The 22970-nt window shown below is 45.1% G+C and overlaps 1 protein-coding gene across 7 annotated transcripts in view; it reads left to right on the top strand.

Moving 5' to 3' along the window:
• PRKAG2 (protein kinase AMP-activated non-catalytic subunit gamma 2) overlaps nucleotides 1-22970 on the top strand; it is a 290028-nt gene that overhangs the window by 141985 nt on the left and 125073 nt on the right. For all 7 annotated transcript variants that reach the window (XR_011139516.1, XM_068934205.1, XM_068934204.1 and 4 more), the window contains one exon: nucleotides 20848-21062. Coding sequence is in view for 6 of the 7 variants with exons in the window: in XM_068934205.1 (XP_068790306.1) it covers nucleotides 20848-21062 (215 nt within the window). In the remaining variant the exon portion in view is untranslated. The remainder of the gene's footprint in view (nucleotides 1-20847; nucleotides 21063-22970) is intronic.

Genomic DNA, 22970 nt, shown 5'->3' with positions numbered 1-22970 from the left:
CGTGCTCTCTGCAAGCCAGCCTCTCCCGAAGCCAAATATTTGAGCAGGAGTCATCACCATGGTGTTCAAGGGGGCTGATTAGCAACCCAAGTGCGATGAGGGGCAGCTGAGTCAATGGCAGAGATTGCCGCCAGGCGCCGGCCAGGAAGGGGCAGCTTCACATTCCTGCTTGGTGCAGCGGGAGCCCGGCCAGCACTGACTGCCCAGTGCAAGCCATGAATTAATGCGTGCCTCTGCCCGGGACCGGAGATGTGCTGACGACATTGCTGGGCCTCTCTGGAAAGGGAGGTAGTTGACTGGTTTGTGCTTCTGCCCTCTCTTTGAAGATCAACTTTTAACCATTGGGGGTGTAAATCGGTTTGATAAACCCAGCTGTGCGCGTTGCTATTTTTGCCTACATCCTATTGTAGATTATGCTTTACATATTTGATGGAAATGATGCAGTAGGTTTGAGCATGTGTCGCTCGAGGGATAAACTGCACTAGGGCTCTCGGGGGGATGAGAGACACTGCTCTGCTTGAGTCTGACGGAAGCTAATTTATGCAGAGCCCCCCCCCCCCCCCCCCATACTCTGCTGGTGATGCCTTTCCTTTGCCAGGTTTTGTTTTGCATTATTAATTACCTGTACCGCTGCTTCTGAGCGGTCAGGTTTGATCACTTGACGTGCAGCATGCCACAGGTATAAACAACCTTACTGCATTATGTTTTTGAAATTTCGAGTAGCTCTATGGCTGCAGAATTTACCGAGGAAGAACGTCTCTGCGCTGATTCATGACTCCACATTGCCTTGGAAAAGCTTCCACTACCAAATGGTTGCTACTGTCTTCAGAAATTCCTCTTGTTCTGAACAAATATATTCGCTTTTGGAAGAGCCAGAGCAGGATAAAGCATGTAGCATCCCATTTTTTAAGGCATTTTCTTTCTACGGAACAAGAAAACTGCAGCTGGGAAGGGGTCTAGATGGTGGTTAGTAAACTGCTGCAGAAGAGCTCTGTCATGTGAAGGTTTGGGCTTTTTCTCTGCGGCGAGGAGTTTGGGATGGTGCAGCTGCTCCATGGTAGTACAACAGTGCTGGACAGACATCCTTTAATTCGGTGCCAGTTCTTCCACAATCTGGAGGATCTGCAGGAAGAGTTGCATGCCTGCTCCCTGATTGCTTGTGTGGCCAAGCCTCGTTCTTTGCTTTGAACAAAATAGCACAAGTCTGACCCAAGCGAGGTCTGGCAGGGCGAGCTCCTGCATGGGCAAGCTTGCGGTAGCACCTGGCCAGCCCTTGGTGCTCCTGCGTCCTCCTTCCCAGCAAAACAGGGGAGCAGAAGTGGCGTGAAGATGGGGCACTGCTGGGAGAGGAAGGGAAGGAGGAGGTCTCTTAGCGCCGACTCCTGTAACCTCATGGGGATAGAGGAGGACACAGCAGAGTACGCGTTTTTAGCACTGTCAGCGCTGTCGTCTTCCCAAGGGAGTGAAATCCCCAAGGACAGCACGTGGCCCCAACAAAATTCCTCTCTCCACAACCAGTGTTGTCCAAAACATTTACTTGTTTCATGCCGGTGCAATTGTGTGATTATTTGTTTCCAAACTTAGTCTTGAATTTGGACTCTTCCCCTCCTCGGCATTATTGCTCAGCAAAAGATAAGGTCTATGAAGGAAGGAAGAAGCAAGAGAAGGCCTTTGGCTAAGGATTTGAGACCTGCCTGAAGGTCTCTGGGAGAGCCCAGAACTGAATAAAGGAGGGATGAAGGGGCCGTGGACGGCTGTAAATCATCCAAGGCATCTTCTGCACTCTCACCTTCATACATGTCGCTGTCAGCTGAAAACAAGGAAACTACCTCACATTTCTCCAGTCTCAGTTTAACTGAATTTAGATAAATCCCCTGTGTCAATCAAATCAAATGGCTCCAAGCAAGAGAGAGAAAAGCCGACAGCTCCTTAGGGAAGGGTAGGAGAAAAGGAAGGAGATCAAGGGAGAGGAGTGAGCCAATTTTCCTTGATCACATTATGGCACGTGACTGGGAATCACAGGTTCCCCGGTCGTGTGTCCCCCCACTGACAGCAGCCGTCCACATGTCTGTCACACTGTGACACTGGATCTGCAGCAACAGTTGCTTCAGCCTGCTGCTGGCGGGTATTTATCATCTGTGGTGTTGAAAGCAAAGCCAGAGCAAAATGTCATTAAAAAAAATCCAGCTCTAGACATCAGCAAGCAGGAATTGGAGAAGATGTATCTCAACGTAAAATGAAAACAATATATTGTTTTTTTTAACACAAGATTTGGGATGTCTTCTTTTGGCTTCTTTCAGGTTTCAGATCAGAAGAATGATATCAAATACTCTGTTAATGTGCTCTGTTCTTCCTGCACCGCACGGACTTAACTTCTCCCTGGGTCTTGCACGCTGCTGTAGGACGGAGGTGTGCAGCAGCCAGGAGCACCTCTGCGACTGGGAGCCAGGGGCAGTGGGGGAGCAGAGTCATCCCTGAGCACCATGGTGCCCCAGGAATGACAAAGTTACATAATTACTTCCTGTCAGGGATCCTTTTTCTAACTGCACAGGGCTGAGGGGCTAGCACAAACTGTGCCCTGTTTGCCTTGGCCACGTCGGCGGCTCTGGTTCATATCCTTTTTGTTTCCCTAGCGCTCACCTCCTCCTGCGGCCAGCTGTGCCCGAGCCCCTCTTGTCAGGCCTGATTATTTTCATTCACACTAAATCGTTTTGATTCGCTGTCCGAGCCTTTTAATTTCATTGCGGGTTTTTGTTTACTGAGATGAAGCAATGCACTCGGAGCACAGAGAGGAGCACAAATAATCAGCGTTTTGGTGAAACTCCCCGCCGACGCCTGAACTCTCAACCTTCCTGCTCGGCCCGTTCAGCAGGACGGGTACGCCCAGCTCCCCTCTCCTCTTAGCTTAAACCTGCTGCTGCTCTTGCTGCTGCCGCGGTTAAGTGGAAGTCAGCGCCTTCTTTTAGAAGTGTTTGCTGGACTCTAAAGTTTCAAGCCTATGCAAGGAGATTGCTTTGAGCCGTATGCTGGAGCTTTCTCGGGTGGGAGAAGCTGGCACAACCCATGCTTCAGTGCGGGGCCGAGCTCTCCTTTTGCATCATCAGGATGGACTGGGTGCAGGCAGGTGCTGTCAGACATCCCACCCTTGGCTGCGCGCATGGTGTGAATACCACAGGCGTGAGTGCAGCCAGGCTTGCAGCCAGCCACGTGATGGCCTGGAGGCCTCAGCTGGCCTGGGCTGATCTTCAGCTTGTGTCACCTATGGTCCAGCACTGCTACAGCCAAGCTGTCCGTGCTGGGTCCTGTTTGAGTCCAAGATGAAGTCCTGCCTCAGTATGTCTGCTCTGGGCCAGAACTCCCCCTGAACTAACCCGTTTAGTTGTTTGCTTCTGTTTCACCCCAAGATCTATTTTCTGCTTTTCTCGTCCCCTGTTCTCTCTGCAGGAGGGATATTTCCCCAGGTCGTTGCAGCTGCTTGAAGGATGCTGCTGGGATGGAGCGCTGGAGCGACTGCTCTCCAGTGCTGATTTTGGCATCCTAAAAAAGCCAAAATTCCTTCTTTCATTAACATACACCACTTCAGCCCAATCAGTAGCAGCATTGATAGGATCTCTGCTATGGGTTCATGGGTTCAGTGGCATTAGCACGAGAAGGGACTACTGCAGTGACCTAGTCTGACCTCATGCATAACACAACCCCTAAAATAAACATCTCCATCAAAGCCAGTATAGCATCTATTAGAAAAAACATAAAGATTTCGAGTGACAGAGAATCCGTCCTACTTTGGTAAGATGTTCTGATCACTTTTACTGTTAAAAATGTCTGCTAAATACCAGCTATCTTCTACCAAACAATGATTGAACTGCTTTTGCAGTAGTGAAACTTGAGAAGCTTAAATCTGTTTAATTGATGCAATAGTTTTTTTTTTTTTTTAAAGTCTCTTAGAGCTGCTTTACAGCCTGATTGAACCAGGGATGCAAATGAACTGCTGGACTTCCCTGTTGTGACAAGAGTCCACAAGGCTAAATCTTACAGAAACGTGGAGAGCCATGAGCACTGCTCAGTGATCTCCTGTCCTCTCTTGCCATGTTGCAAGGAGAATATTACAGAACTTTTGTGGATGTTCTTTGCAGTCAGTCTGTAAGCTCTTGGTTTGGTAAGAGTTAAAGAGCATGTGTTTATGCTGTCTCTGCAGTGTCATCTTCTGTTTTTCTGGAGGTGTCAGGAACATAATCAGCTGTCAGGAAAATTAGAGGCTCAGAAAAGCAAAGGAGGTGGTTTGCTTGGCAAGCACAGTCTCCTCATCTTATGTCCCCTGAACCTACCTGGGAAGGACTAGACAGCAGTCCCTTCTCTGGAGCAGTTTTTGCAAGGCCTGGCCCAGCTAGTGAACCAGCAGCGGCTCTTTAAAGCTGCTTTTAACATCTAAATGACTCTTTTGTGCTGAGCAGCAGCTGATGACCCGCAGTATCAAATACTATTTAGCCAATGCTCGATAAATTGGGGTAATACGAAGCAGTTTATTACTTGCAGAAGTGCCCGACAACTTGTCGCAGTGTGTTTGCCGAGGCAGATTGGATCTAAATGGCTTTCCAAGGGGGAGCCCTGGGTACCCAGGGGCTGTGCTGGGCTTACGATAGCAATGGCCTTGTCCTGAGCCATCCGTGCCTCAAGGAACAAGGAAGAATGGCTTGTGGTACTGCCTTGCTTTAACGACTGCAAACAAGCAGCTTTCCAGTGCAATAGTTACTTGTTAAAAGGAGAAAACAGCTCATCATTTATTTGCAGAAATGAGGTCAAAACAGTGCAACTGGGGAGGGAACTGGCTGGCGCAGTGAGGTAGTAATGAGATACAAAGCCTCTCCCAGCTAGGTTAAATCCAGCTTCAGTTAGCAGTGACTGAAATCTTTTATCATTTGACAGTTGTTCACCGTGGCCTTTGCGGCACTGGCTTTACTGGGTGCTCTCTGAGTAAGTACTTGTGTATCAGGCACCCTGCGCAGCTGCACGTGGCCAGGGTGGCCACAAGTGCCCTGGTGCCCATGGGCAGCATAGCTGGGAAGCACTTGCTCCGCTCAGCCCAGCCGCACGCAGCCTGCAAAGATGTCTCCATGGGCACTGTCCCTGGGCACTCGCTGCCCTTGGCACTTCAGAGGATTTCAGGCTGAATATATTTTCCCCCTGCTTTAAAGGACTGAACGCCGTCGGTGTTTCCAGCTGCACCACGGGGTGGAGGTTGCAGTAATCATCTGCTACAGGTTGAAGAGCGGCACTAGGCAAATCACCCAATGCCAAGGCAATTGCAATGGCTTCCCCACTGCTTGGTCTGGTCCTGGCTGGTGGACACGTCCTGGCCTGAATCTCCCCTCGGCAAGCCTTGTCCTGCCCTCAGAGTCCTTCCCGCAGCCTTCTCTGGCATCCCCCTCTGTGTCTGCCCCTCTGCACATGCTCTGCTGAGGTCGAGGCCTTGGATAAACCAGCAGAAGGGTCCTCTGTGCAGTTCCTGGCCTTTTCTGTTGTAGTCTTGCAGAAGACAAGACGGCAGATGGTCAGGTCACTGTCCACAAGTTGTTCCCTAATGCAGATCCTCTTCCAGTAATTGATGGGGCTTTCTTACCGCTCCTTCTCAGGAAGAGATACCAAGATCAGGTATTTCAGACCTGCCCATGCTTTTGTCCTCTGGCATGTTAGCCAGTCAGAGTTGTTTCTGCTTTCTCCCCTTGCAGTATATTCGTGTCGTTGACTTTGCATCTCTTATTTCTGGGCTTTCAGATATTGCATTGTCCTAGTCAGAGAGCTAGTGAACTACAAGGAAGGGCCTCTGCAAATGTACCTGCCTGGAGATGCAGTGAGCTTCCACCTTGCTGCAGTGGCAGCACCAAATACCGTGTTCACCTTACAGGATTTTTATGGCTGCTGGATTTGCCTGACTTCTGCAGTTTAAAGTACGCTAGTCCTCTGGGTCTTGTATGTGAATAGACATGGTGCAGTCCTCCTGAGTCTGCAGACTGAAACTGTGGCTATGATCCCTGCCTCTCTTTAGACTATTAACATGAATATGAAATGAGAGTACTTGGAGTGTCAGTGTGAGCTACCTGTCCACAGCTGATGCTTTCGGGCAAGGAATGGGACTAAATCTCTGGAGATCTGGTGGAGGGGAGGAAATATGGAGGAAGAAGGGAGGGAGACACCTGCAAAAGGAAAAGAACTGGTGGAAAAAGGGGTGGAAAAGACAGAATGAAAACGGCAAAGGTAGATCCCCTTAAAGAGATCAGATTTCCTCACTGAGTGACACTGAAAGCAACTGTACAGTATTGCACCTCTGCAGTGCAATGTGCAGGTTTAATTTGAATAGAAGCCATATTCTGTACCTCTATTTGTGTTAGCTTTCCACTGCCACCAGTTGAAGCCTGTGGTGGAATGAAAGTGGCACGTTGTTGTAATTGAGCAGCTGAGGTGACAGAGAGGATTGATTCACTTCTCCTCACAGAATGAGTTTCGTTCCCTGCCCTAAGTCACCGAATTCGGTATCTGGTTTCTGTCCACAAAGCTGTGAGCGACTCCCAGTTGTTCTGCATTACACCATTGCACCAAGACTAGGGCTGCAGTGGGCTGTCTTTTAAAGATGAGGTTTGACTTCTTCTCTTGGAGTTAGCGGAAGGAAAACTAAGTCAAAGCCTGATTGTGCTTTTAATGGAATATATGGCAGAGCAGTGGTCCACAACCAGCAGTGTCTTCACCTTATTAGTATGGCCAGCACTTGCTCGCCTTCCTTTGCCTACAGTGACCCAACTTCTCCTGCTGCACCATCAGAAGTGGTAAGCCACTGCAGCATGCAGTTTTGCTTGACATAACCTGGCTGACTTGCTTCAGTCTGGCTGAGGACAGGATAAAAAGGTGTTAGCCATCAGTGTGGACGCTCATTGCTGAGTAAGCATCCTCCGCCTGATGGGACCTGGACACAGAGTCTATCTGAAGATAGAGGTGGGAAACCTGGAAGGTCAGTCAGAAGCACATACACCAATTGGGAATGCCTAGTTTTGTGCACTTTGCCCACTTACAGTCGTGCAGCAACTTTTTGTGCTCTTCAGAGGTGAATCAAGTGAATAACGTGGATAGTACCGGAAGAGAGGATCTGGAAGGGCTCAGGCAGGGCCATTCCTGGTGCAGGTTGAAAGATGTTTCTGTTGGGATGTTAGAAGAACTGGAAAGATGAGGAGAATCAATGTGAAAAATAGAAGTGTGGAGGCTCAGAGCTTGGTGAGGAGCAGTAGAAGCCAGGGGAACTTAAGGCAGTGTGCAGGACATGGTTGCATGGAGAACAGTAGGAGTTGGGTGAAGTATTTGTATCAGGAAGGAAATACTGGGATTTTGAAAGGGAAGAGGAAATTTCAAAATGGATTATGGGTGGGGGGGAAGAAGATTTATGATCTGAACAGAAGGACGTACTAGCCAGGAAATGAAAATATGTTTATAGTTTGTTTGGGGAAACTGGGTACAGGGCAGAGATTGGATGTGATTGGGCAAGAAGCGGGGACAAGGAGTGCGCTGGTTTGCTACCTGTAGAGGGCTTTACCTCTGGCAGGAAGGTGTCCCCTGCTCCAGAGAGTCTGCTGTTCAGGTGCTCGCTCTCTCAACATGCTGAGTACTTTTGCCTTCTACTGTTTTCAGATGCTTTATAGCAGGATGACAGCTCTGAGGAGTAAAACACATCAGGATTGTGACTGCTGTCATGTGCTGGAGGCTTGCTGTAACAGTGACCTGGGATGGGCCATGGGGTGAAGCTGGGGTTGGATAACAGGGGAGGGGAAGGATTTCCTGGCCTGGCCAACCCTCTGGAAAATGTAAGCATACACTGTTGAAGGGCAGTTGTGCTCACTGCTGCCAGAAGCTTGCAGCACCACAGGGCCTGGTGTTGAGAGGAGACATCAGCTGCAGTCTATTGCACAGCCAGGCTAAGGAAACCTTCCTGTGGCCCCTTTTTGGGGCTAGTCTTAAAGGGGCTCTGGAAAGTAGGCAAGTGCATGAGGGAGGTGTGCAGCCTGCAAACAAAAGTCAGAATAACAAGGTCAGTAGGCCCGCCTCATGCCATGTGGTTGATGCAGAATTATATCAGAAACGAGTGCAGTTGGCCTAAATGCTTGGCAATAGGGATGTGAAATCAGGCCTGGTCTTGGTGGATCCAATGCCATTGACTTCACTGAAGTTTAATCCCCTCCTATGAGTCAAAATTTTACTTTGGAGCAGGTAAGGATAATGATAAGAGCATGGGAAAAGATCATTAGAAAATTCAGGGGACCTCCAAAACGATAGGATCACTGAATATCCCAGGGTGACTGTTGCTCATTCTGCATGAGTCATCCAGGTGTTTAAAGTCTCTTTAGGCTTATTTTAACAAAGTAGAGATTCATTTCTGACTGAATTCCTTTTCCCATTAGGATGGGCCAAAGTGTCCGTAGCTCTCTTGAGCATGTGGCGTGCTTGCTAAGTCTATGAATTCCACAGTCATGGCAACAGCGATATCTAAGACTTTGTAGACATACCTGTACTACACCTAGGATAGCCTCTCAGGGTCCCTCCTGGCTCCATCATGAAAGATGTGCTCTTTAGCCCTATTTCATTGCTGGTTCATTGGCAAGAGTGTGGAGAATCACTACAAGAAGGCAGGACTTCATTTGGTTTTAATCTTATGCAGCTGGAAGAAGAAAGTAGTAAGATGGTGACTTTGATTCGTCATACATATATGGGGAGCATGAACTTGGCAGTGGCATGTGTAAAGGCTGTAGCTCACCCTCATTTAGTGCTTCCCGACTCAGGACAGAGACGTGGCTGCGCAGCTGCCTTCTCCCCGTTTTTCTCCCTTCTACCCTCAACCAGATCCTGGATGCATCCAGCCCTGCTCATAGCAATTGCTAGAAAAAGTTAGGCTGTAGTTTTCTGCGTGCTTCAAATGGCATAAGGCAGCACTGCCACTGGACAAAGTGATTCTCCTTTCTTCCTGCTCCCTTTCCTGCTGCCTTCACACTTAGGCCAAGACGAGCATGAGGAATGCTTGAGGAATGGACGAGGAAACTGCTCCAGATTAGTACTAACCAGAAGGACAGAGATCTGGGGTTAGTTTTAATCGAACACCACGTGGAGATCTACTGGGTAAAGGCAGAAGAAAACCAGTGCTGTGTGAATCGTTTCATGGAAAGGAGGGGCTTAGTCTCTGAGCAGCCCAGCGTCTAGAGAAAGCTGTGATCTTAACAGATGGAAAATCTCCAGGCCGTGCTGTTTACTGCACTAATGTTCAGCTAAAAGTATGATCCAGTACCAATGAAGGTAATGGAAATTATACTACCAGTTGGCATAAGAAGCAAGAGCAATATAGCAATTTATAGCATAGCAATTTATTTTCAATCAAACAGGAGCCATGAAGTCATTAGTTATTTCTTCAGAAGGCTGCAGTAGGTGTGCTAGAAAGCGCTGCACCATCTCTGCTGTGCCATATGTGCACAAAAAGATTAATTCCCAGGTTAGCAAGATAAGAATTAGGCTGAGGCAAGTCTGAGTCAGACACAGTGGGGAGAGGAGACACCACAGGCTGAAGCAGTGCTCGGACTGCTGATGAATTTTGAAAAGAGCTAGAGTGAGGCAGATCTTTTTGTTCTTTTAACAAGAGGAGAACAGAGGTTTAGAAAAACGTGAATTTCATAAGCAAAGAAATTGTAAAGTCTGGCTTTGTCCTCTGCTTACAGCTTTCCTGAGGGTTTGGAGTTCTTTGCAAATATTTAATTACTTGCACCTGAGTGCCCTTGTAGAAAATACAAGTAAACTGTGCTGTGAGACTTGCAGTTCAGCCGTAATGCTGACGCCTTTACTAGCACCTCCAGAGCTATTTTCTTCACTGTATGGGTTAGGAAACTGAGGTTAATATAAATTGATAAACTAAATAGAGGGCAGACCCCAAGATCTGAGCGCTGAAGACTTTTGCTCTGGCAGTCTTATAACCTGCTGTTCTGAACCTCAAAAAAGTGGCATAGTCTAAGCGCTTGCCTTCTTGCTGAACAGTAGCATTACAGTATGAATTCCCCTGGCACAAGCCCTGGAGCTTTCATGCCTACATAGTAAATGGATATCCTAGTGGTCTTTAAATGCATTAATATTCTGTCTCTCAGTTATATAGAGAGTAGATGTACTAGAAAGATGAGATTACCCACAGTGATTTCAGTGGGGCTCTGCAGGCTAGGATTTAGACTGTTCTTTTCATTAACTTGGACCTCTTGTTGACATATTTGTAAAATGAGCGCTTGCAGGTTAGCCTGGGGTGTTCCTCTGCTTTAGCGTATAATAAGGTACGCAGTTAAAGATAAAGCTCTGATTTAGAGCAAGCAAGCAAGGAGAGTGTGATTCATATCTTTGCCTCAATTCCACCTTTTTAAACTCATGTTTGAAAAGTATATGATAAATCATAGGAGAAGCAACCAGTCTCAGCGTTCTGCAACCCTCCAAAACAGGTACTTTAGAGAAAAGTTGCTATTTAGTGCAGTGATCAAGTATGGAACCCATACTAAGCATCTGAAGAGGCAAGTAATTACTTCTGAACTTGGGTTCATACGCTGTGTATACAACATTCCCCCTCCCTGCTTTCCCTGCTAAGTTCCCCTCCTCTTTTCCTTTGCCTGTCAAAGTGTAAACGCTTCAGGTCAGGGCCAGTGTTATCTGTTACGCTTGCGTACACACTGCATGCAGTGGGTGCTACCAGTAACAAAAAATGAAGGACAATAACTGCAGTGTGGAAGCTTTGCCTGTGCGAAGCATGCAAAGCTCATGGAACAAGGGAGAGGGTGCCGGGCCCGAAAGCCGTCACAGCAGCCTCTCCTCCCGCTGTCCTCCCACGGGGACAGTGCAATGCAGAGACAGACAGTGCTGGCCACTGCCAGATCACCCAAGGCATGCAGTTTGCACCTTTTTGCAACGGCAGGGCAGAATGTAGCTCATTTTGAACCCAAAAAAGTGAAGCGCGCCCACAGAACGGACGGCGGAGGTTAGCCTGGAAAGAGCTGTTGAACGTCAGCTTTAGCAGCCAGACCCAGCTTTGCTAAAATAGAAACAAAAGTTATTTCATTAAAGCCTCTGATGCTGAACACAAAGTACTCAGTGAAAGTTTAAATGCCAGGTGGTGTATTAAGTAAATAAAGCAGTCCTGCTGTAGGCATTGTTTCTCACAGCAGCCGGCTATAACCAGCACATAGTACAAGTGAGCATGTGAATCTCTGCCATGTGATGTAGTGCTGTGCCTGGCTAACGCGCTGCTACCGGGCTGGGAAGTCAGCAGAGACTTTTTTCTTCCAGCAGTTATCATCAGGCTGATAAAGGCCAGCTAGTGCATGTGGCTTATTTGCATGGACTGACTTACACTCATTTGTCATCCGGTTTGGCTCGTGAAAGGAAACTTGGGTTTTGCACTGATGTCATGTGTCTTTCCAGAGCAGTTTGAATGAAGAGTAGTGATTTATACTCATTTCAGTGACTTTTTAGATTTGTATCACAGTACTGCACAGTTAGCTTTTGTTGTAGCTCAGTGGTTACCCCGAGGCAGGGGTTGCTGAATGTTGGCTCCTGTTAGGGGTCGTACTGGATTTGTGCACAGCGATAGTCATTTGGAAGGTGGCAGCCCTGAACTCTCATTGCTCTGCTGTCAGTCAGCAGAGTCAGAGAGTTAGCCAGGTGATTCAGAAAACGAAAAACTGGTGTTTGCAAGGTTTGTGCCCCCCATGCTGTCCATGGGGCAGGGACACGCAGGAGGGTGAAGCATTCTTTGCGCACATGGGGATGCACATCCAAACCTCCTGCTTCTGCTTCCTGCTGTACCAGGAAGGGATATTTCCCCATCAGGCTGCTACCTGCTCTAGATCCCTGTTAATACTTTACTCCCATCATTGCCACCTGCGCTGGAAGGGTGCAGGTCATTGACCGTGTTCCTGCCACTGCTTGCTAGCCACAGCCGAACAGTGTCTGGTAAAGTCCTGCTGCTGAGTTTGTCAAACTCAGCAGAGGTACTGTGCTATTTATGTGCTAGCGCCTAAGCTCAGGCTCACTGCCAACCTCAGCCATCACCAGGACCCCTTCGTTTATCACCTGCAAGGCTGTCAAATAGCAGTGGAAAGTGCCTTTGGCTAGCTCAAAGCAAAACGGGCATCCTTCACTGGCAAGCTCATGGCTGATGACTGTTTTTTCACCGAGACCTGTTTGCCTGTGCTGTTCTGCCTGGTTTTTGCAAGATGAAGGAGAAGGAGTAGCAGAAAGTTGGGAGCTGGAAGCCAAACTGGAGCCACTGTCACAGTAGCACATCTGCCAATGAGAAGTAAAAATCACAGAGTGAGTGACGCTCTAGTGTAGGATTTCTGACCTGTTTGCTATATGTTGATCCCATGTATTTGTTGTTTTAAAAGCAACAAAGTCATAATTTTATACACCTCTGGATCCTACGTACTACTTCCGGCAGCTTTCCTATAGCCCTGGGAGCCCAGGTTCACTACCCTTAACAGGCATATCTCCCGACGGTGAAGGCCCCCAGGCCTGCTCATGTAATCTAACAGAAACTTGTCTGCTGAGTAAAGGGAAAATGGAGGTCTCTGTTGAAAAGAGGCAATGCCAAAACCAAAGTGAGTGGCAAAACTCATCTAGTTGTGGAGAATATGTGTAACTATTTATAGCTATGTGTGAAAATGCATGGGCTTGAATGCTGGGGTAGGAAGTAAGGAGCCCAGGGCCACCGTGTGGATTTGAATCCCCCAAAGTGCTTCCTGTATGCTGCCATGGCCTCACCAACGGATATGATGTTCCTGGGGCTGCAGAGCAGTTGGCGAGTTCTCTGACGTCGCCGAAGGCTTAAGGCAAGATGGAGAAAATGGCCTATATGGCCAGGATGTATGGACTTAGGCTGCTCTTTCTCCCTGCCAGTCTCTTCTTCCCCATTTTTGCTTTGGCAAACCCTTTCTCACTGCTTGTTTCCTGGTGTTCATGGTTGTCTGTACGTGGCTGTGCCCTGGGACGTCACAACTGCTAAGTAGAAAAAAAAACCCATGTCGCTGTCTTATTTCAGTTAGACAGAAGCTCTGCTTTTCTCTCGCCTATTTAACAGTTCCCATGAGCAGGCCCACTCACCAGTAAGCGCTGGTGACGGGGCACATCTTCCCTGGGGGGATTGGCCTGGAACATGCCACACAGCTGGGGAACAAGAACCAGAAAAGTCTCCGTGGTGGCAGAGCAGCCAGGGGAAAGCTGCTTGGATTGGTGGCAGCTCTTTCCTTAGCTTAGCAAGATCTGTCTGCAGAATGAGAAGAAGGGAACCATGACTTGGATAATCATTTTCTCACTGCTCTGATTGTTCACGAGTGACATGACACTGGTTGATGGCACATGAAGTCACCAAAGGTGCCTCAGTCCAAAATCCAGCCAGCCCAGAGCTTTATCCCTGACAGTAGATAACAGAGGGTGCCCAAGAAAAAGTGCAGGAGGAGAGAAAGTATATGCTTCATGCTTTACGTGATTACCAGCCTGATTGCATCAGTTTATTGCACAGGGACTTCCCTGTGTTTGCTGCGTAATTAATAATTAGTCCTTGGAAAGAATAGATGTCAGCCTTATCTAGCTTCACTCCACTGCATGAATTAAAAAAAAAAAAAAAAAAAAAGATTCAGTTCGTACGCCTCCATTTACTGCCTCAAAACTGAATCAGCTGATAAGCGATAAGCGTGGGAGAAGAAGAGTATAGGTAGAAGCCAGGTGCAGGGGTGCTTCCACAGGGGGACCAGAGCGTTTCTGCAGGGTACGTCCTGATGGCTGGGAGCCCGTCAGATAGATCCAGCCTGATGGTGCCAAGGTGACGAATGCTTTGGTCACATACCCAGAGCCTAGCAGTGTGCTCTGAAATGGCAAAGCATCACAAAGCTAAAGGCCTGAAGGGCCTGCAAAGCCTCCTGTGCCTGAGATTGGAGGCGCAGCCTGCTCCCGATGCTGCGTATTTGAAACTGCTCTGTGTAAGGACATGAAATATTCTTTTAGCTATGTTCTGTAAGCCACGCTGACAAAACCTGTCAGTCTTTCCAGATTTGCAAGTATACTTCCCAAATGTAAGATACTGGGGAAGGTGGAAGATGAAGAGCGCAGCAGGAATCGGCAGCATTGCATAGCACCATACCCTTGGAAGGACGCACCATTAGGAAAGCGTTTCTCCTCATCAGAATTTTCTCATAAAGGGGTCTTGAGTTCTCCAGAAAGAAAACCAATTCTCAAAACTTTATATATTAAACGCTTTGGCTCCCTGATTTTCTCAGTTTTAGGAGCAGGAAGGGTTACTTGATTCTCAGATTCCACAGACAAGGAGCGGTGTTCAGGCACCCAAACAGAACAAAAGCAGAGCAGAATAGCCTGACTACTGGAAACCACTGTGGTTTTGTCCTCATTTTTCTGGCGTGAAAGGGCTCCCAAAACAAAGGTCAGTGCTTTCAGGTTGAGATATTTCAGTGGTTGAGATAACTTAAACAGTGGTTTTCTTCACTATTTTTGACCGGATCTAAAGAAATCAGATTTTTACTGCAAAAATGCACATTTCCCCATTAAAACTTCTCAGGCAATATATGATATTTTATTGACCTAAAGGGCATAGTCTGCTTTTTTTTGAATTAAAAAACCCAGAAGGATGTTTCTGAGAATAAGTAAGCCTACCACTGAGTGGTGTACCAGCTGCATGAAGAGCCACAGAGTTGTTTCAGAAAAATTCGAGTAGATTGACTTACTAATGCAGCTGGGAAAGATGCTTCCCAACCTTCACTAGGGAGCTTAGCTGAAGAACCGTAATGCCTGGCCATTACGTGAGCGATGTGTTGTTGATCACAGATATAGGCTATATGGTTTGACAGTAGAAGCTGTGAAGTTCCTGTAGGGTGGGAGGCATCCTGAATCGGTCTGCTCATGAAAATGCAAAATGTGGCAGGAAAAGTTCCTGAGCAGCATCTATCTTATTTTTTGGTAGAGTAATTACTGGGAGTACTTATCAGGCTTAATTTTTTTCTTTAACTAAATGGTGTTTTCACAGAATCACAGAATCACAGAATGTTTTACCACATTTCGTGCCAATATCACTACTACTACTTGATTAGAAACAGCCAGTAGCCATTCACCTGCTTATGGGTTCATAGCTTTACAGGCGTTAAGTAACAGGCAGTGGCATTAAGCTTCATTTCCCATAATTTGCATCAATTTGCTTATGTGTCAAAATTAACATAGTATTGTGCCTGAAGAGTGAATCAGCTTAATGAACAGCAGGCTGAACTGAGATTCTCTTGCGCTTCGGACTACTTAAAATGCAGCAGCCACAGCCTGCCTGCTTCTCTGTTTCACTGCCGGCTGAAGAATGCAAATGAAAGGACTGCATTGTCCTGATTTATGGAAGGAATCAGACAAAAATTGTCACTTGGGGCCATTGCAAATGGACATTTCTTTTGTTTTTTCTTTTTAAGAGAAATTTCAGTCTGAATGATGAGTGAATATATCTCTGTGTATAAACTTGGAAAGCTATTTTAGCAGTACCTCTGTAGCAATGCCATTACCTGCTTGATCGGGTACAGGACAAGAGAATGGGAGAACGCTGATGTGTGATACCTTGGAAGTGGTAAACCGCAAAAGTGATTTATTTTTCATTCCCTATAACCCTCACCAGTTTTATCAACTTCATTTTAAACAGGCAAATGCAAAAATGAAGTTTGTCCGCAGGCTGCTGGCTATAACCTTTGGGCCCTCCACAGTGGAGCGCGACTATGCAGATCCACCCGAACCCACTGGTGTGTGGGCAGCAGCCGAAAGGAGCATTGCTGAGCTCTGCAGCAACCTGATTTGTGGGCAGGGGCCTCCAAAGATTCACATGGGGGCAAGGGCTGTTCTTCTTTCCGGGTTGATTTTGCACTTCAGACAGAACCACATGTAGCAGAGCCAAGAAATAAAAGGGAGGCTTTGGCAGGAATCACTGGGCTGTGAGCATCCTTCCTCACCGAAGCCACCAGATGCATCCTGCCAGGTCAGGCATGAAATGTAGGTGACAGAACTAATTGTGGGTGTCACCCGGGAATGTAGGAAATGGGGCAGGGCAGCCACCCTTTTTCCCTCGGGAGTACAGGAATGGCAATGCAGTGTTTTCTCCTTTCCTGTTATAATATGTCAGCGGAAGGCCGCTTTGGATCAGAGCGCCCAGGTAGGTGGGTGGAGATTTTAGTGCTGGGCAAAATAAGGGCTTTATTTAAAGGAAGTAGTTGCACATAGTTAGGGAAAGAACTGAAGGTACCAACATGATTTTTGTTTTTCTGTGACAAACTAAATACTAGTTAGTGTTGCATGCTAACTTGGGCCAACAGTTGTGCTGCTATCGCAGAACTTCCTTGGGGTCCTGAAAACGCAAGTGTTTTTGGTAAGCAAACTAAAAATGATCGCTATTAAAAAGACAGTATTTAAAACATTCATGTTCGGATGTTGGGAATAGGGGGAACCCATCTGTATAAACAGTGATTTGCTTAATAATAAACTTTTAATGGTGAGGAAGTAAAGATGGGAGTCGATCTGTTAAGTACGGTGAATTAGGTGCATCATGCCTGTTATACATTAAAGGAATAATAAAGGTATCAGAGCACTCTTTAGTTCTGTTATGATCTCACATACCTATTTCGGAGTAAAGGTATTGTATAATATGAAAATTACTTCCTTAATTAAAATTAATTCAAAAGAAGGCAAATTGCAAATACTGGGACTTATGACTCATCAATAAGGAAAACAGAGAGCTGTCTTTTTGTTCTTGTTGTTTTGTCACCAGAAAGGAGATATCGAGATGAATTGGAACAAAGCAAAACTTTTGGACTGTCTTAAAACTGGACAGGAACAATCAGTAGAAAAAAGGCAGAGTAAATGATCTGCTAGAATTTTTCCCTCCTTTTTATTTTTTTGTTTAAAATTATTGTTTTAATAATTTAACGGGAAAGGGAAGAGCTGTTGTAGTCTGCTGACACGAAGATACCACATTTGATTAGGCATTTCATTCTCTGATGAAAGAAACATCAGTGTAACAGACAATTACTTGCCATCTCAGTTCGGCTCGTTATCAGAACCAGTAGAGTTTGCAGGTAATGGCAAAGATTGTTTCTTATCCAAAATCCTACATAAATACTGATTTTTTTTTCAGCTTCATTGTAGAAGAGACTAGAACTGTTGGCTAGTTTTTACTGCCTAATTGCTTTAAGTGTACTTTCGCCAAAACATCATTTTCTGCCTGAGTTGGCTGGGAGAGCTCACACATGCTCTGAGTTGCACGTGTGAAGGCGTTTTGGTTTTTAGTGGGTTTTTTGTTGTTGTTTTCCTTCTAAGGGAGTAAGTTAGACCTTTCTTTGGTGTATTTGAACTACGACTGTTAAGTACCCAGTACTGAACTGTTTTCAGCCACAGGATATAGGTGTATCTTACTGTCCCATCAACCAACATCTTATGCAGTAGAACAGGGCAGCTACTGCACACACATATAAATATGTTTATACAGATGCTGTCTGTTTAAATGTCGGTTCAATAAGATCTAAGTTAATGCACAGTTCTGTTATTCCTGAACTGATTTTAGTTTGGGTATATATTGCAGATTTTCTTTCTTTAATATGACGGGCCTTTACAAAATGCTTTGTAGTGTTTACAGGGTTGAGCCATATCATAGCAGCAAAGTCTTTTGTTTTAATAATCATAAAAATATTTAACATTTCTCATGAGATGATTCCTCTCAATCTCCATATTGTACAAATGCAAATAAAATAGGTAGATGCTGTGAGGTAGACTTCTAAATATCAAAGGTTGAAGTCTAACCAGATAATCTAATCATATTCTCCTCAAAATAATGACTGTGGCCCCTCCACATTTTTTGCAGAAACTGAGTCACAGAAAAAATGAATCTGAAATGTATTAAGGTAATAATGCCTTATTTTGAGTACATTTTGTTTTAAGTGCCTAGTAGAGACAACTAGGTCTAAGCACCAAAGTGCTCCCATTAAAGTTGCTGGAGTCACAGTACTCATCATCTATAAACATTCATGCCAAGTGTCCAAGGCTGGCATGCAAAAGGAGGCTCACCGTTAGTGAATATTTTAATAAAATGGAAGCCATGCTTTCTATGAGAAGTCCCGGTCAGGAACTTTCCTGGCTGTGCTCAATAAGCTGTTATACATTTATAATGAGATGACAATAGTTTTCATAGGATGTAAGAGCTCTCCTTTGATCCACCTCTTCCTGTGTCCTATAGCTGTCCTCTATACTTGATCCGCCAGCCTTATTAGGACAGGGAATATGTGGTTCCCTTGTGTCTGGTCATAACCCTTTTGGCAACGCTTGTTGATTACTGGAAATGGTTTCTGTTGACTTGCTGAGTACATTAGCACAGAACGAACACATCCCAGCAGTAAGACTTTAAGACCTAATGGTGTTTTTTTCCCCTTTTAGTGGTTTTACATTTGCATCAATTACAGCTACCATTCACCTCAAACTCCAGTCTAAGTGCTCAGGAAACATTTGCATATCCATAAAGACACGGAAGACAAGAGCACCTTTCCCAGTACTATTCATCTAAATCTGCTTGTAAGCAAAAACTGAACAGGAAAGTTAGCTGTCCTGTTCTTCAGGATGTGGAACACCCTCCAATCCCACTGAAACCAGGAGAAGCTGAGGACATTCAAAATGCTGTGGCTATTCTGCTTGCCTCACTCTGTGGCAGGTCACGTTAACCAACATCTATATCTGCCTGCAACACCCGCTCTCCACCGGATCTGTGATTATTGCTGCTCGATCTGCAGAGCTGCAGCTCTCTCCAGTGAAATATAAGTCCTTGTGGGGCAGCTGCAATTTTGGAAAAGGACTGAAGAGAGGGATTGAGTAGGGGCCTTTCTGATTCCAGTAAAGCTAAAATTTTCCAGTGACAGTTAGGATTTTCATGCAAAGAAATAAATACGTTACACTGCACCACTAATACCACTATAAATAAATAAGTAAAACACATTACAGCATAGTCACTTTGCAGGCTTCTTGGTGAGTGATTCTGTTCTCTTAATTTTAAGTAACTCGTATATAAAGGCCACCTAAAAAGGCTGCTTTTAACAAAGAATGATATTCAAAGAACACTTATCTAAACTCCTTTACCTATTAATGCCTTTAATCATAAGATATGGTAGCTCTCCCCCAGACATGCCAGGGATAATAGTTTCTTAAGTAATATGTGCCTTCTGGAGCTGTTGAGTTACTAGTTTTCTGACTCTAGCATCTTAGTTATTACTGATTTTTATTGCTTAGTTTCCGTAAATACAAAGTTCTCTTTGCAAACGTTGTCTGTGAGGACTGAGAGGTAACTGGACAGCCTTTGAGGTCAGTGGATGTCATGACATAAAAACATTCCTGAGGGTTCAGTCAACCAGAGTTCTTGAAATGAATCAGGCATTTGACTACAAAAGTGCTTTATGAGTATAACGTGAGTAGTACTAATGCACTTAACCCCAGGTTGAAACCGGAGTAAACAGTACCAGTAGAGGCTGTGTTTACATCAGCGCAAAACCTTTGAATGGGGGCATGCAAAAATCTCTGGCAGAGCCTTGAAAGTTCACACTGAGAAAATGAGCTCGATTTATCACGAAGAGGCACTGTCATGTTCTGAAACATTTGTTTGAATGGCTTAGGATTTCAGGCTTATTAAAAGCTATCTCTTTGTTTCCTTCCTATGTACTAAAGTCCCTTCTGGATTAACTGATTACCTGCACAAATCTCTGGGTACAAGAAGTGAATCAAATTCAGAGATCATATAGATGCCTCCAGCCCACTTAAAAGTATATAGCTCTATTCAGCCTGACAGTTTTTAATGCATTTAACGCTATCATGATTTAGGCTGCTATAAGATAATTATCCTTGTTTGTTTACTGATGTACGTATAGCTATACCAAGAAACACAGATGAAAACTTGAATTTTGCAGTCGGATGTGGATGTCTGCTGGTTCTTAAATGGATAACAAAGATAGCTTAAATGATCTATTTGATCACAGTTCAGACGTGCAATAAGAATATAACCTGAAATTACAGCTGAGGTGGATGGATATATGTGTCAAAAACAGGATGCTTACAAGAGAAATGGCCATTACGTGAGCGATGAGAAATGATCTCAAAGAGAAATGATCTACTGTTGACATTAATTTTCAGCAGAAGATTTGAATAATCATTCCCCTCAAATGGTGCTGAAAACAAATCTAGTTTGCACAAAACCACTGCCAAGAGCCTTACAGAAAGCAGACTGAGGATCATGAGAAATATACTCTGTTTCTTTTTGCCTCTACGCCTGATTTTATTCCATCTGCTGGCTGACGTACTGTTAAAATAATGAAAAGGAAGAAAAAGCAACAATGAAAGCTCTTGAGCCATTTGCTATGAGATATAGATAATCCTGAGACTCAAAGGAATATTAAAAATCACAACAATAAAAGTAGGAACAATGTTGAGGATGGTTGTCCTTTTATGTCATTTTAGGAATAAGGAATTGAACAGGAGGTTAATGTAATACAAACTTCCAGCTCTCTCAGCTTGCCAGTGTGCCTCCTTATACCGTGGATCTGACAGCTCAACCAGTCACATTATTAACAGTCTTAATGGGAGGGCAGAGCAACTGCGTTTTATAAACAAGAGCATGAGATAGATACTTTTTAGTCTAGGGAATGCTGATGAAAAAATACAGGTTCACTGTAAAGCTTAAGATTCCTGTCTGCTTTCCTTCTGAACTGGTCTTTAGTAATTATCCTTTTTTTACAGCCTCTGGCCTCTCCTCTTCTCCATCTACCCCAACACAAGTGACCAAGCAGCCCACATTTCCTCTGGAATCCTATAAGCATGAACCTGAGAGACTAGAAACACGGATTCACTGTTCTTCACCTCCAGACACAGGGCAGAGATTTTCTTTGCCTCCATCCCAAAGTGCAGCCAAGCCTCCTATAATGACACCAGCTCCCTGTGCTACCTCAAAAACAGTAAGTAAAGCATGTGCCCGGTTTTCCATTGGGAGGTGTACAGGGTTGTGTGCAAGTATTCCGTATTTTGTGACTGAAAGACTAGGACTTGTACATCCGTTCTGTGGAACAGAATGAAAACAGTTGTTTCACGTGCCTTTTACTTCAGGCTTGTCTCAGTTTCTCTCAATATTCAACTAACGAGGCAGTAGGAATCCAAAGGCAGTAGTAGCTCCTCTTGTGATCTACCAGATAGCAACTATTTTTGGCACTACTCTGAAGCAAGCTTTGCAGTGGCTACAGATCCCAGCATACATTGCTGAGATGCCAGAGAGCTAGCCACCAAGGAGAGCATATCAAAAAGAAACTCAGTCCATGAGCTGCAGTGTTTTGGGCTCCTGCTGCCTCTGGAGTCTGAGGTGACCGGGACAACTGCTAGCTCATGGCACTAGTTGCTTTCATGCCTTCTGCCCCAGCTCAGAGAGCAGAGGAAGAAGAGCAGAAGTACCAGGAGATCTGACCAGCCCCCAGGTTGTGGAGGTGTCTTTGCAGGTGTGGTTTCCTTGGCTCTTGCGACTACATGAATGCTCCTGGGAATACATGAACGCAGCAGTTCCTGGGAATACGTGAATTCCAAGCTCTGATGCATTGCACTGCAACGTTGGCGCTGCATGCCTTTGCTGTGCCTCTTCCCTCCCTCCCTCAGCCAGCCTGAGCCTCACAGGCATCATTGTTCTTCCTTCCTTTCTGTGTTTTTCTGCCTTTTTGTTCCCTCTTTCTTTTTCTCAGTAATTTCTTTGCGTTAACTCTCTTTTGTTTCACTGTTCCATTGCCTCTCAGAACTAGCAAGCTCTGATCTGACACCAGTGTTAACTAACTACTCTGTATTTGTCTTTCCCCAGCTCTTCTTTTTCTCAGAGTGTAAAATCTTTGACGTTTTCTGTATCTAGAAAACTAGAACTGTAAAGGACATAAATGTTCATGAGGTCTGTTTCCCCGTCGAACCACTACAAGTTCTGTTTCATTCAAGTTCTTACTTATTTACTTAAAAGCAGAAAGTTTCCTCCCACTCGCCCTTGGGAAAGCTGTTCCAGGATCTGATTATGCTAACACAGCAATCCCTAAACTTTTTGCTATTGTTGTTAGGTACTGTAACAGTGGCAGCAGCAGTTGCTTTGCTGAATGCGTTTAGGTCCTGGATCAGTATTTGCGTAGCACTTTCAGGTGGTTTGCAGACAGCTAGTAAAACACACGCCCTGGTTTGGGGACTCCTTCTCTAACGGTTAAGAAGTCTCTGGTTTTAAGCCTAAATTTTTCAGAGACAGTTTATGACCATTTGCTCTTAGAATTATCTGCTGTTTTCATTCAGTGTTCTTTACATCCTGCTGTACCTCTAGGCAACCTAGCTAAACTCACTTTGCAAAACAGACTTTTTTGTTCTTCTGCTAAATCCAATTTTGCTTCTGTTTCACTTTGGATTCATTTTCTGGATGATATCTTACCCAGGCCCGTTCGGTAACGCAACTGGAAATATCTCTCCTGTCGAATCTGGTAGCTTGTTCATGGCCAGGTTATGCTGATAGTTCATTTTGGCTGGTGTACTCATGTTCTTCCTGTTTACACCTGATGAACTCCTGCTTTATAGCAGATTTTTAAAATTCATCTTCAATTATATATTTGTGTTTAGTACTGTTGAATTGCCTCTAATTTCTGTTATTCTATATGATATCCCATTTCTTCTGTGTATTTTGTACACCAAATTATGCAAAAGTAAATAATTAAAGTATTAAATAAAATAAATCCTACAGTTTTAGTTGGGGAACTTTAGCCGTAACCCTTCTCCAGTCAGCTCCTTTCAGTCCACTGCCTTTCCATGGAAGATGAAGGCTGAGGATACATAAATTATGAAACCCAAAGGCTTGTAGGATG

The sequence above is a fragment of the Struthio camelus genome, chromosome 2 (assembly GCF_040807025.1).
Source record: "Struthio camelus isolate bStrCam1 chromosome 2, bStrCam1.hap1, whole genome shotgun sequence".
Classification (NCBI taxonomy): Eukaryota; Metazoa; Chordata; class Aves; order Struthioniformes; family Struthionidae; genus Struthio; species Struthio camelus.
This window is presented reverse-complemented; position numbering and strand designations above follow the sequence as displayed.